At 36.7% G+C, this 13,823-nt stretch overlaps 1 protein-coding gene across 4 annotated transcripts; it reads left to right on the forward strand.

Moving 5' to 3' along the window:
• The first annotated feature begins 2,225 nt into the window (after positions 1–2,225).
• LOC104237015 (OVARIAN TUMOR DOMAIN-containing deubiquitinating enzyme 6-like) lies at positions 2,226–9,388 on the forward strand. Of its 4 annotated transcripts, none has more exons than XM_009791072.2 (9): positions 2,226–2,511; positions 3,158–4,125; positions 4,502–4,663; positions 7,043–7,120; positions 7,936–8,014; positions 8,141–8,286; positions 8,477–8,542; positions 8,635–8,809; positions 8,935–9,388. In XM_009791072.2, the coding sequence occupies exons 2-9, from the start codon at positions 3,451–3,453 to the stop codon at positions 9,147–9,149; spliced, it is 1,596 nt and encodes a 531-aa protein (XP_009789374.1). In that variant the 5' UTR covers positions 2,226–2,511; positions 3,158–3,450; the 3' UTR covers positions 9,150–9,388. The 4 variants fall into 4 exon arrangements, with proteins under 4 accessions (XP_009789374.1, XP_009789376.1, XP_009789375.1 ...); XM_009791074.2 differs by having other exon boundaries at positions 2,226–2,469; XM_009791073.2 differs by having other exon boundaries at positions 2,226–2,450.
• Positions 9,389–13,823: the final 4,435 nt, after the last annotated feature.

Raw genomic sequence — 13,823 nt, forward strand, 5'->3', positions numbered from 1 at the left:
GATTGCAGTGTGTATCTCCAACTAATTATTTTAACCAAAAAAAGAAAGAAAAATGAAATGAAAAGTACTAGGAAGTTGGATTAAATTTTCTCCAAGTCTTCTTGTTTCCTCCCTACTTTTAGTTAGGGGTGGGCATTCGATATTTCGGTTTGGTATTTAATAATTTTGGTTCGGTATTCGGTTTATTAATTGTGCATACTAAATACCGTATCAAAATATATCGGTACGGTTAGGTATTTCTTATTTTGGTTCGATACGGTTTCGATTTAAACCAAATCTTCACTATCTTCACACCCACTCCGTTAACTAATGTAATCCATGTTGATCATTGTGCTAACACATGACTATGTTCTTCTTAATGCAGGATTACTATGTTCAGTGGTAGCATAACACGGTTAAGCCTCTCACTTCATTATTGCAAGGATGGTAGTAAAATCGTCTAGGATTTTACAAAGCAAAATAAAATTGAATATTAGCAATATCATCTTGATTTCTTAGGAATGAGTATACTGTATAGTATGTACCTTTTGTTGAAGTTCAGTAAGTTAATCAAGCATGTGTTGTGTCTAAAAGCAAGTTAAAATGAGTCGATTTAATTCTTATTAGATAAGTACACAAGTTTTCTTTAATTTCGAATAGAGCAATAATTAAGATGTTGCTTTTTTATCTTGAATTAGTATTTAGGAAGAAGTTATCTAAGTTAGAAAAAAATATTTTGCAGAATATGAGGACGGAATACATTAAATTTAATAATGTACTCCCTCCGGTCCAAAATAAGTGATTTTTTGGCTTTTTTCTTATGGTCCAAAATAAGTGATTTTTCCAGATTTCAAGAATGAATTAATTATTTTTTTCCTACATTGTCCTTGGAGTAACTAGTGTTGGAATATGTGTTAGGAGTGTTTATGTGAGATAGTAAAGGTTAATATGGTCAATTCCATTGCTAATTAATGTAAAAAGGTGAATTTCTTAATCTGTGTGAAAACATCCAAAAAAATCACTTATTTTGGACCGGAGGGAATAATTAATAAGACAAGTAACTATTGGACTAAAAAATAAAAATAAAGTTGGACTTGGACTAAAATTTTTCGGTATTTCGAAAATATACTGAAATACCGAAAAAACCGAAATCAAAATATCAAATTAAATCGGTTCGATTCGAAATTCGATTTTTTGAATTTTATGTCCATCCATACTTTTAGTCATACTTTAATCTAGTAGGATGGTTTATCTATATTCATAACTAATTGGCTTTATCAACCTATGGGATCTGACACGGTTAAATTCACGAGGTTAACTTTTTCATTCTTTCCTCAAGTGAGGAACTTGACATTATGTTAACTTCAATCTTGTCTCTAGTATCTTTTGGTAATATTTCAAAAGTTTTTCCTCCTTTTTATTTTCCATCACATATCTTCCGAAAATCAAAAGTTTTTCTTGTTTTGGCGATTGATGAAGATAATTTAGTTAATCGATATTTTCATTAATCTATCATTTAATCATATGATAAATTTATATAATTTGAAATCGAGCAAGAAGAAGAATGTGCAGCTCTTTAACACAAGCTTCTAATCAACTGAAAATATCACTATGAAGTTTGGAAAGTCAATTTGAGGCGCTTTTATCTTCTATCAAAATTAAACTACCAATTTAATTGTTATTTCAATATTTGTTCTATTTTTTTTAACAACAATAACAAAAAACTCAGTAAAATCCCATATAGTGAGGTCTGGAGAGAGTATATAGTGTATACGCAGATCTTACACCCACCTTATAATGACAGAAAGGCTATCTTCGATAGAACCACGGTTCAAGAAAGCATATTCACAGCATTGTTAAAAAGAAATACAGTAACTGAGAAGCCATAGGAAAAAAACAATACAAAAAACAAAAACAACAACAAGATAATAAGATAACCAAAGAAAAAGAAACAACGAAAAGTAATATAAATCTAATCTAAATACAAGCAAATACAAGAATAATATTAATGCTACAAATAAAAAAAAGAAATACACTCGACTATCTACTGACTCTTACCTTAATTTTTATACAATGAAAATTCCTATATAAAATCCTAAAAGGTTTCATAGTTAAATTAGTGAGGAAATGAAACTCCATATGTTGAAAACATTTCCTCCATGATTAAAATAAAAGGGAAAAGAAGAAACATTTCCTCCATTCTACACGTGCAAATAATGCGCTTCTGACGGGACCAACGGAGTCGGCAGTAAAATTCTTAAGTCACGTGTCCCTTCCTCCTCTCTTTCTCTTCCCCAGCCTCCCATTTTCTCTCAAACTTTACCCATTTTCGCCACCTAAAACACACACAAATACATACATATATATACTATCTTCCTTCGCCTAGAAGGTAAATTGCATTCTCTTTTCGTTCCTCCGCTTCGCAGATTATATACTAAACCCTAGCCAGTGGGAATTTCTGCTTCAATTAGGTCTGTCATAATCAACTGAGTTACGTAATTCTCCCTGAGTCAACTTTAGGGTTTCCCATTTGTAAGCTCTGGCGCCGTTCCTTGTTTAATGCATCTTTATCTTTATTGATTGTGTCTGTGGGATTTAGTTTTTCTACTATTGACTTGCCTTTGTTAAAAAATTTCAACTTGTTCAAAAAAATGTGGTTGTAACTTAAATTTTTTCTAAGAAAAATTAGCCTTCGATGATCTCATTGTAGGATAAATCTAATTTGTCTACTTGGATTTTGAATTTATTTAATGTTTCTGAAAATTTTTAATAGTACAGGGTATTAAGTCTTTGATTTACAATAGAAATACACGTGTGCCTGAAACTGAGTGATAGTATAGAGGTTTTTAGCGTGAATTACCCTTGGTTTGATGTATTCTTTTAGTTATTTTATTTACTTACCATCAGTGTTTTTAGTTGGGTTAGAGAATTGTATGTGGGATAAATGTGATATCTAATTAAATTAAAGAACCCCTAAATTGTTTAGCATTGGAATAAATTGGGTCCGAGGAGGGAGGATTCGTTAAAGAGGATCATGTATCTGTCTGTATTAGTTTTGGGATTGAGAAGTAGTTGATTCATATATATGTTCCTGTGGTGTAATTGATGGAGTAGGATTACTTTTAAATTACTATCTTTTATCTAGCATTTGGTGATGATTAGTTGGTCGTAATTGCAGTTTTAAGCACGTGGCTTACTTTTGGGAAATTTCAAGGAACATAAAGAGAAGAAGCTTTGTTGTGTCAAAGAAGATTTTTGGAGTTGAAGGTCTCATGAGAATATATACGGGAATGCAGAAAGTAGTTCGCGAGGATCAAAAGGAAGTAGGCTGCTGCAAGAAATCATTCAGTAAAGGTATTGGTGTGACCGCCCCAAAAGCCAGAAAGCGTGACAAATTGAAAGTGTTTCTCTAATTTGGGTAAAGGCAGAGTGGTTATTTTGTGGTTCTGTAGTTGAAGAAGGGCAACAATAATGACACGGATACTTGTTCAGCGAGGTTCTACAGGGTCTTCATCGTCGTTGTCAAACCAGAACAGGTCATCAGTTTCACTCCCTGAATCATCTGCATCTTCTTCAGCTCCATTGCAGCCACAGGCTTCTAGCACTAGTCAGGTACCATCAGCTCTGAAAGATGACGAGTTGGTAGGAGAATTTCCAGAATCTATTGTCTTGGATGAGTTTTCAGTTGGTTCTTTCAACCACAAAGGTGAAGGTGATGATGCTTCATTAGAAAACTTCAGCAGTGACAGAAGCCACCTTGAAGAAAAGATTATTGACAATGAGAAGATAGGTGATGGTGCTTTTGTCTGTGGGGACTCTGTAAAAGGATCTAGTGGTTTAAGTGTTGAGGCAGCGGAAAATGAGGGAACTTCTGTGCAGGGGGCTAAAAGTAGTTCGTGTCCACCTCCACCTCCTGTCCCACCTCCTAAACCTGTGTCTCTAAGCTGTAGTCCAAGGAAATTTTCATCAGGTAGTTCAAATGCAGTGCTGTTAGGATCTGGGGAACTTGTTGGGCGGCCTAATGTGTCAACTAGGACTTCACCTGCGGGATCTAGGCCATCCTCTCCGCGGTCACACAGCGAAAGTGAAGGTTATAATAGTGCCGATGAGCAGAACCCCAAATTTGGATCCTCACACAATGATATGGTAAGGTCAAAATTATCTACTAGAAACTGATCAAGGCTGCAGTTTATGATCCCCTTGTCTGTTTTGGGAGTAGAGTTGATCATTGCTTATAATTTTTTTTACAAGCATGTGCTTTTGGAAGGTTATTATAACTTTATTTCTTAAGCACATACAATCAGCAATGGTTGTCCTGTGCAAATCGTGCATTCTAAACAGTTAGTGGCTGTTTATCCCGTATGCGGAATGGCAAGCTTGAGCAAGCACAAAGTGGAATGGTCATTCCGCTCATGTAATTTGGCATGAGTGAAGAATGATCTATCTAGTAATTCACAAGTACACTGATTTGACTAGCAGATTGCACATATCTGAAATTGCAAACTTGACAATTTTGTTTTAGGAGAGAGAGCACCAGTTTGAAAGTGATATTAGAAGAGCAAAAGGCTTAGAAGTTAAGAAAATGCTGGAAGATGGGAACTGCCTCTTCCGTGCAGTTGCTGACCAAGTATATGGTGATTCTGAAGCTTATGATTTGGTCAGGCAGATGTGCATCGACTACATGGTAATGATTCTACTAAACGTTCTGTTATAAATGCGATTTTATTTGTCTACTTCATTTATCTTTCTTTTGCAGGTCGAGAAATTTATTACTTGATTTTAGTTTCTTGTAGAAACGCTGTTTCTTAACATGCCATTAGATAGGGAGATGAAGCTAGGATTTTGTTTTGTGCATCAGAGGGCCATCAGTTATATCAGCTCTTCCCTTGATTTGTTAGTTATGAAATTTGGTCGACAGTGACCTGGTACGACTGACAGTAGAAAAGGTGCACTAACAGTATAAACATAGTACGTTATGCTTGACGCAGAGGTAGATTCAGAAAAGTGATTGAACTTGTTCCTAAGCCTCTGCTTTGGAATCAAATACTGAATCTGCTAATTTGAGAGCTAAAGTAGTTTCCAATATGCCTATCTATAGTAGGTTCTTGGCATGCCAGGGTATCCTTTGCTGCATATTTTTTAATATCTGAACTAAAGTATCTTTTCCCCTTGACTGACAGCATTTGTCATTTATGGTTTGTGCGGTATATTCTTAATGTGTAATTTAAAACTAGTCTTATGATGTTCAAATCCCTCCAAGCACCTGCACTTGCGCAGAGCTGTGTTCTAGAGATGGTGAGAGCATTTCATAAATTCGTTAATGGACATAAATTTTTTATTTTTCCATCTATAGCCACTCCCTGTACATTTAAGAGAGCCAAAATTGTTCTTTCAGATTTTCCCATCTATATCCTCTCACTATTCTAGCTAGAGAATATTGAAACCTTTTGTTTTATCATGAAAGGACATTTTCTGTCTGATTATCTAATTTTTCACTGAGGCATATTTAAGTTAGTGATTGGAATTCATGATATAAATTACGAATGTCAAGTAAATTTGAAAAATCTGTCTAGAGAAGAAATTTGTTATATGGAATCAAGAGAGGGTGGGTTGCGGTAGCTTGACCGTCGATGTAAAAAATCAATCCTTGATGAATTTCTTAAACGTTAAATTTGTTTGAGCATGTTAATCTAGACGTGCTACATCGGCATTCAGGTTTAGTATTAAATGGAATAGACATACCATAATATTGCCTCCTGAATAGAGCGAAATGAATAGGGAGGATTCATATAGCCAGAGCTTTTTTTTTAATAAAGTAAAGTCTTCATATAGCCAGCACATATAATTGGGATGAATTGGTTGGTTGATTAATTGACTGATTAGAATGCAAAAAAGTAACAGAATGATTTACCCCAAGAGAAGAAATAGGAACAACTGATATTCGTAGCATTTTAGTGTTTGTTGTTAGTTTATTGTTCCCTTCTAGATTTTCTTGAAGCCATTAAATCATTGCCTCTTTAATAGTGCTAATATTTCCCTGTCTTGTTGCCAATGATAATTCCCATGCTTTGTTCCCCAGCTTCTTTTTATCAAGCTTTTTCCCTTTTCGTCTGGACCAACCACCTTCGAAACTCGGGGATAATGAGCCCACCCCTCTACTTCTCCACTTAAAATACTAGGCTTAGTTCGCATGATGCAGGGCACGAACCTGCGACCTAAGTCACAAGCCCTGCAACCTTTGCCACTTGAACTGAGCCTTGCGGGCATCCGCTTTTTATCAAGCTACCTGGTCGGCTTAGCTTTTCTTTGTCTTTACAATAATCCTCAGTATGATATCCTTCCAATGGTATGTGTATGATTCTTCCTGAAGCAATGTGATGGGCAGTGCCAAAGATGAGCTTTATTTTTCTTTGAGGGTGGCAGGGCAGGCTTAGTTTAGTTTCTGGTTATAGGGATTAGGATGTGTAAATAGTGGTGGTTTTTTGTAAGAGGAAATGTTCTAAGTTTCGTGCCAGACTCCATTTTTCCTTTCTCTTCCAAGATATGTAACCATTTTCCATCATTTTAATGGTTTAGTGGAAGGAAGCCTGCAGTTCATTTAGCATTAGAAGTTGAGGGACCTTTCTCTACAGTTAGCTAAGGTACTAAACCTCATCTAGCCAAGTGACGGTTAAATTTGAAAGTTATCCTACAGTTTGGTGTGCTCTAATATAATAAAAAGAAGAGGTTAAAACATTATCTAGAGTTACATTATCTAGAGTTAAGGTTATGGTGCCTTGTTATTCGCTTCTGGTTGGGGCATGGGGGATGGAAGATGTAAAAGTGCATATTGTTACTGTTTGGTTTCCGTTTCATGATGTCGTCTTCTTGCATAAGTCAGTATTGGAAGTTCCGCTGAATAGAGGTTAAAATCTATGGGCTTGATGCATAATCTCGTATCCTTTTGTTCCCTTTGTGTATATTGTTGGTGCGTCTGTTTCTTAATCATTTATATGGTTTTCTGCACAGCCTTATAATTTATTTACTGTCTCTTTATTTATTCGATGAGCATCTTCTGTTGTAGGAGCGCGAAAGAGACCACTTTTCTCAGTTTATAACTGAAGGATTCACATCCTATTGCAAGAGAAAAAGGAGAGACAAGGTATGTTATGTGGTTATTCAGAAATTCTCTCTCCGAGTCATTATGTTGCTTCTGTCCTATCTTGGCGCAAGCAGAATTGGAGCATTACGCATAACCGAAAAAATTGGTATCTGTTGATAGAATCTCTCAGGATGCAGGATGATACATTTTCTAGGTGATGGTCATTAGAGACAGTTTTAGTGTTTTTCGGAACTATGTCAAATCCAACACAAAAATGATGAAGAGATTACCCAGAAAAAATATCTGGTTACTGCGATGTGAATTCACTTTTCTTTAGTTGTTTGGTGAATAATTTCAAACTGCTAAGTATACTACTCTCATCGGAACCTCTAACGTTTATATTCTACTGTTAGTTATTTGCTAATTTCTTTATGATGCATATGATTATCTCGTATGTTGTATTGCCCATTGTATCTTCAGTTCCTTATTTTCGTTTGAGTGGAGGACGGTGGTTAAATTTTGTGTTTTTTACCCCTTAAATGAATATTTAAAATTTCCTTTCTATTTACCTATCCCGAGAAAAATGGGGTGTTCAGTCTACCTGCACCAGCGTTTCTGTTTTCGATCATTTTATGTTGGTTTCTGCTGCTTGATTTTTCTTAGGTTACTTCTTTACTTTCTAGGAAAAGATTAGATTAAAGGACTCATATGGACTGCAAATATCCATTTCTTTTAAAGACTTCTGCTATTTGTCGCTCTCGTGGATCGTGTTTTGCTTATCTATTATCCATCCATTTATCTGTGTGCCTATCCTTCTTTGTTTGTCAGTTCTTTGTCAGACTAACCAGACTAATGTTTTCATTACTGCGTTGGAGGTTTACGGCAACAATGTGGAAATCCAAGCGTTATCTGAAATGTATAACCGCCCTATCCATATATATTCTTACAGCAACGGTAAATTCGCTTCCTGACTTTTGGTTGTTCTTTGTAAAATGAGATGATGTGATGATCGTGATGCTCAGCTTTGTGAACTTGTCTCTGTTAGTTGCTTGCATTAAATTGTGGAATTTGCTGGTGCAGAACCAATGAACACGTTCCATGGAAGTTATAACTCAGACAGCCCTCCTATCCGTCTCAGTTATCATCATGGAAATCATTACAACTCCCTTGTTGATCCTCGCCGATTAACAGTTGGTGCTGGGCTTGGGTTTAGCTCTCTGCAAGGGGTAAACTCTCGAATTGCAAACAAACATGTTAATCGCTTTGCGGTCCTGTAATGAGATAACTTAGTGAAGCTGATGTTTCTCTTTACATATTATCTTTAGATTGTCATCATTAGTCTTTTATATATGATATGTTGTTTCTTTGCAAACCTATATGTTAGTTTCAGAAATATATTTTTTATTTCTCCTGCAGACAAACGTCAACAAGGATAAAGTAAAAGCTGCAATTAAAGCTCAACAGGACCAACAGATTGATAACGTTAAGTACCTAGAAAGTTCAATTTCATGGAATGATTTCCAAAAACTAGATGCTCATGTGGTCTTTTATTTGGTTAAATGGTCCCATTTCAGGCGCTTCTAGCTGAAGGACGCTTCTACTCAGATCTTGAGCTCACTGAAAAGGAGATGGAACGCATGGTGATCGAAGCTTCTAGGGCTGAGTATATTGCTCGTGATAGGTTTAGACAACAGCTTGGTTGTCAAGAGTCTTCCACATCCGGAGCTGAGCCGTCATCTTCAGGAGCTAGTAAGTTTGAGCTTACATTTGATGAAGTTTAAAGTATCTTACATTATTTTCTAGGTTGCACCTCTATCGATGTAAGATCAATAAGTTTGCGGGTTTGAACTGTAAATTTTAACATTGAATTGTAGGGTCATCTGGAAGTGAGAAACGGCAGGAAGATGGGCTCTGCTTGCCAGATTCCACCTTTAGCGACTGCATCCAGATTATGCTGTCGATGGGTTTTAGCTATCCACGAGTAATTGAGGCTTATAGCTTATTTGGGGACGATGTGGATTCTATGGTTTGTTATCTTGTAGAAACCAGCAGTAGCAGCAGACGCAGCAAAGGAAAAGCAACTGAATGACGAACCGAGTCCGGAGTTAAATGGATGACAGTATCTTGTGTTTTTCCAAGTACAAGTATTTGCTTTGTCTTGAGATTTCTATCTTGTATGGACCGTCCAATATATTTCTAAGTCAACTTTGAAGCTTAGTAATACTTGTGGTGCTGCTGCGCTACTGTTGGTATGTCGATTACTTATGTATGTGAATAATGCCATGCAACTTTAGAGAGGAAAGTTCTTCTGTTCAAACTTGCCGAAAATTGAGCCTAGGGTTTTTCGGAAATAGTCTCTCTATTTGTACACTTTACCCCCAAACTCCACAATCTGAGATTACAATGGGTTTTATTGTTGTAACTTTAAAGAGGAAAACTTGTGCGAGGCTTTCGCTTAATTTTTGTTTGATAAGTCCTTGGCTTTAGTGGTTTAGAGACTATCAGAAAACAAAATCATCCAGTGCTGGTTGTCATATGCCTCTTTATCTTATATTCCAGGCTAGATGAGAAATATCCAAATTAGTAAAAAGTAGTGTAATAGTTTACAACTTTACATCATACGAAGACTTGTCAAACAAGAAGATAAAGACTGACTGGTCTCATACCCCAAAAGGAAGAATACGAGGGAATATATTTACATCTCTGTACATCCTATATCACAACTCTTACTCGAGTGCGAAAAGGAAAACTCTACCCTAAAAACCTGAAGATCATTGAATATTACAATTGCTTAACCTGTCTCTCAAGAGTTAGATATTGTTGTAGTGGCCTTTGACTCACTTTCAAAGTATGGAGCATACTTTTTTGAAAACTTCGCGTTTGTTTGAAAAATGGTGATTTTGTTTTTCAGTAATTTTCTTTTAATTTTTGAAACAAATGCCACCTAAGTATTTACATATTTTAGCTAATATTGTCTAACATTCAATTTATTATCGAGAAATATTATATACAACAATGGTGAAGTACTCTAGGTAGTCACATCCGATTAAAGAAAGAAAAGTACGAGGTAGATTTACACTTAGGTAATAGTTAAAAGCATTAAAAGAACATGAATCCATATTAGGTGCTAGAAAGTGATATTGTAGTCAATAAAATTGTGTCAAAAAACAAAATCAAGACGAAAAATATTGTAACAATCGTAGTATTTTATTTCAAATGATATGAGTGTACAATCTCTATAAATCCTCTGATTCTTCTTTCCAATAGTAAATAAATTTAAGAGTTTTTGAGATTGATCCTGAATATGTAGTTGTTGCCACGAATGTTGATCTTGTTCTTGAGCTTGAGATTGCTTGAACTTGACCTTGATTTGTTCTTCGTTCTTGAGCTTGAACTTGATTTGTTCTTCGTTCTTGAGCTTGAACTTGATTGATTGAAGCTTGAAACTGGTGGAGGAATCTGCAGCGTTTGATCCACGAGCTCTTTCTTGCTTCTTGTTATAACTTCTGGTGCCTTTTATGGGCTATGAAGACCCCGATTTATAGTTGTGGGAGGGAAGAGTTGATAAGAATATACTCTTTCCGACCAATCAAATTGAAGTGTGACAAGGCCGCATTTGATTGGCCAGAACATGTCACTTGCACATGTGGCGCGGTCATTGGCCTTTTAATGTGACTTGGCATGCCTTTACATTTTGACACGTGGCATGATCTCATTGGCTCTTTAGTTTGACTTGTCGTGCCACGTCATTTGACACATGGCACTAGGCCTCTAGGAAGATGGCATATTGGGCTTAATGTAGTGGGCTCATCACTTTAGCCCGATTAAATGGACTAGCCCAATGAGTTAGGACTTATTTTTTAGTCCATATATATATGATTATATAATTAATTCAATTATATTAGTCCAATAAGTTTATTTGAACTAATATGTCTTGATTTAAAATATAGTCCAAATTATTTTACGAATTTAATTTCAACAAAATTTATAAGCATATAAATGCCTCCTACTTGAAGACTTGTTGAGATATAGGCTTGTCGAATTATGCGGACGAGACTTGAAGTATAGGGGCGGATGCAGCGTATAACCTACGGGTTCAACTGAACCCATAAATAATAGATATGAACCCATAAATTTAAAAATACAATGAGTTCAATGTTAAAAGCCCTTAAAATTGAACCCATAAGATTTAATTCCTGAATCCGCCTCTGAGTATACATCCTCCAATGTTCGCATTAGAACTTATACATTTGCAAGGTTAGATAAAACCTCACAACGCTGTCAGACTTCTAAGTATAAAATGGTCACGTGAAGTAGCAAAGAATTGTCACATTAACTGATAGCAAATATTGCTAAAGTTAAAGTGAATTGGATTTTCTTCGATGCCTTCCACTTAAGCCTAGAAAATGCAAGAATCTTTAAACATGTACACCCTACGGTTGTGGACATATTAGCAAGTTATTGCAATGTCTCAAATTCTAGTAGTACTGAATCTTTACATCTCAACCAAACGTATACGTAGGTAAGAGACCTTCACCGCCTTCAGCTTTTCCAATTGAATTGGGAATAGGATACCTAGTTCTTTTTCAACACTAATAATCACGGATCCCACATCGATACTGATTCTTCAATATCCATCTTCAGAAGCTATATAAATACCCAAATGTCTTTCATTCAATTAGTATCAACAACGTCGGCGAGCTACGGTTAGCTGGACGATTCGGAAGCATTGACACGAAGGTAATTTTTTCTTCTTTACTTTTGCTTTCCTTCCTTAGTTTTTTTTTTCTTTTGAATTTTTTAGGCCAAGAATAGTAGGATGAGTTCTTGCATGAAGATGGTGATTTTAGGGTTTGAGGGGATGAGTACTCATCCTTGCCCGAATATCGGAGAGATTACTCTCAATGTGCCCCGACTATCGGAGAGATTACTTTCAATGTGGCTCGACTATCGGAGAGATTACTCTCAATGTGCCCCGACTATCGGAGAGATTACTGTCAATGTGGCTTGACTATTGAAAAGATTACTCTCAATGTGCCCTGCCTATTGGAGAGATTACTCTCAATGTGGCCCTGCCTATCGGAGAGATTACTCTCAATGTGCACCGACTATCAGAGAGATTACTCTCAATGTGGCTCGACTATCGGAGAGATTACTCTCCAGACACTTACATATCCACCTTAAGATTGGAAAGTATAGTTTTACTTTTAAGGACAAACACACGAAGAGGCCAACTTAAGGTGCAAAGGACTTATATGTCCACCTTAAGAATGGAAAGTTATAATTTCCTTTTAAGGGCAACCCCACGAAGAGGCCAACTTGAGGTGCAAAGGGACTTATATGTCCACCATAAGATTGAAAAATTATAAAGCTTCAACTCGAGACTTCGTGGACTTGACGACGTCGACTTGAACACTTGGAAAACTTTGAAGATTTGGCGGACTTTGCAGGCTTCAACTTGAAGACCGACAAACTTGAAGATTTGATGGACTTGAAGATTCAGCGGACTCTGACGCTTCAACCTGAAGACTTTGAGGGCTCAAATACTTCCACTTGAAGACCGGCGAGTTTTAGGACCTCAATTTGAAGACTTGAAGGCTTAAATATTTCGACCTGAAGACCGGCAGACTTAAAGATTTGGCGAACACGAAGACATAGTGAACCCCCGCATTTCAGCACAAATCCTTGGCATCCTCCTAAAATCATCCCATTGAAGATAACAATTTACCATGGAGGGTTGCCCCCTTGAAATTAAATGGGATCCAAAGTTTAACAGAAGAATGGTATCTCAACTCGATTTTCAAGTGCTGATTGAATGAATTACACTACATTGTACTTCAACCGGACAAAGATTGGGGGTTATGTATCTTTTGAACTTATGCGACTGAACTCAGAATGAAACTCTAAGTTGCCTACGTACCTTGGTGAAGAGGATCAAGTCATACCGCAGTTCAGAATTGGTGATTGTCCTAACTTTTTCCTAGGCCGTCTCTTTCGAGGTTTTCAACCTAGCAGACTTTTTTTTTTGTAGGCATACACAGTTTAGACTCATGTGGGCCGGGAGTGTAGGAACATGCAGTTTAGGCTCATGCGTCAAGGAGCGTTGCAACTTGGATAATACTTCTTCAAAAACTTGTCATTGATAGGGCCAATTCTCATGCCATATGCATCAACCAGTTTGTAAGCCCACTTGAGTAAGCTTCTTGTACGACATATGACCCATCACATTTTGAAGTAAACTTCCCTACAGGTTTATGGGAAGTAATAATTGGTCTTCGTATGGCACTGACTTGATCTCCTACTAGAAAGGATCTCGGGCGAACTCTTTTATTGAAGGCGCGAGACAATCGAGCTCGGTAACATTCAAGACTCTGTTGAACTTCCAACCTCTTCTCATCAAGAGACTCCAACTCTGCTAATCGAAGTCGAGCATTTTCTTCATTAGTGATCCCTTCTTGAATAACTAGTCGTAATGAACGTGTTTGATGCTCGAGTGGCAAGACGGCTTTGACTCCATAAACGAGTGAATAAGGGGTCATTTGTGTTGACGTGCGGTGAGTCGTCCTATATGCCCATAGAGCTTCTTCCATACGGTCATTCCAATCTCGTTTGGATTTGGAGATGACTTTCTTTAACAAGTTGCATAAAGTCTTGTTGAATTCCTCAGCTAGACCATTGGCGGCATCATTGTACATCGAAGAGTTACGTTGTTTGAAGCCAAAGAGATCACAAATCTTGTCCATCAACCTATTATAGAATGACT

Source organism: Nicotiana sylvestris, chromosome 6 (assembly GCF_000393655.2).
Source record: "Nicotiana sylvestris chromosome 6, ASM39365v2, whole genome shotgun sequence".
Lineage (NCBI taxonomy): Eukaryota > Viridiplantae > Streptophyta > Magnoliopsida > Solanales > Solanaceae > Nicotiana > Nicotiana sylvestris.

Excerpts from the sequence above, each read along its gene's own strand:
- LOC104237015 (XM_009791072.2), top strand. The coding sequence starts at position 3,451 with ATGACACGGATACTTGTTCAGCGAGGTTCTACAGGGTCTTCATCGTCG. Across the intron at positions 4,126-4,501 it reads GATCCTCACACAATGATATG|GAGAGAGAGCACCAGTTTGA; the intron begins GTAAGGTCAAAA and ends ATTTTGTTTTAG. Across the intron at positions 8,543-8,634 it reads AGGACCAACAGATTGATAAC|GCGCTTCTAGCTGAAGGACG; the intron begins GTTAAGTACCTA and ends GTCCCATTTCAG.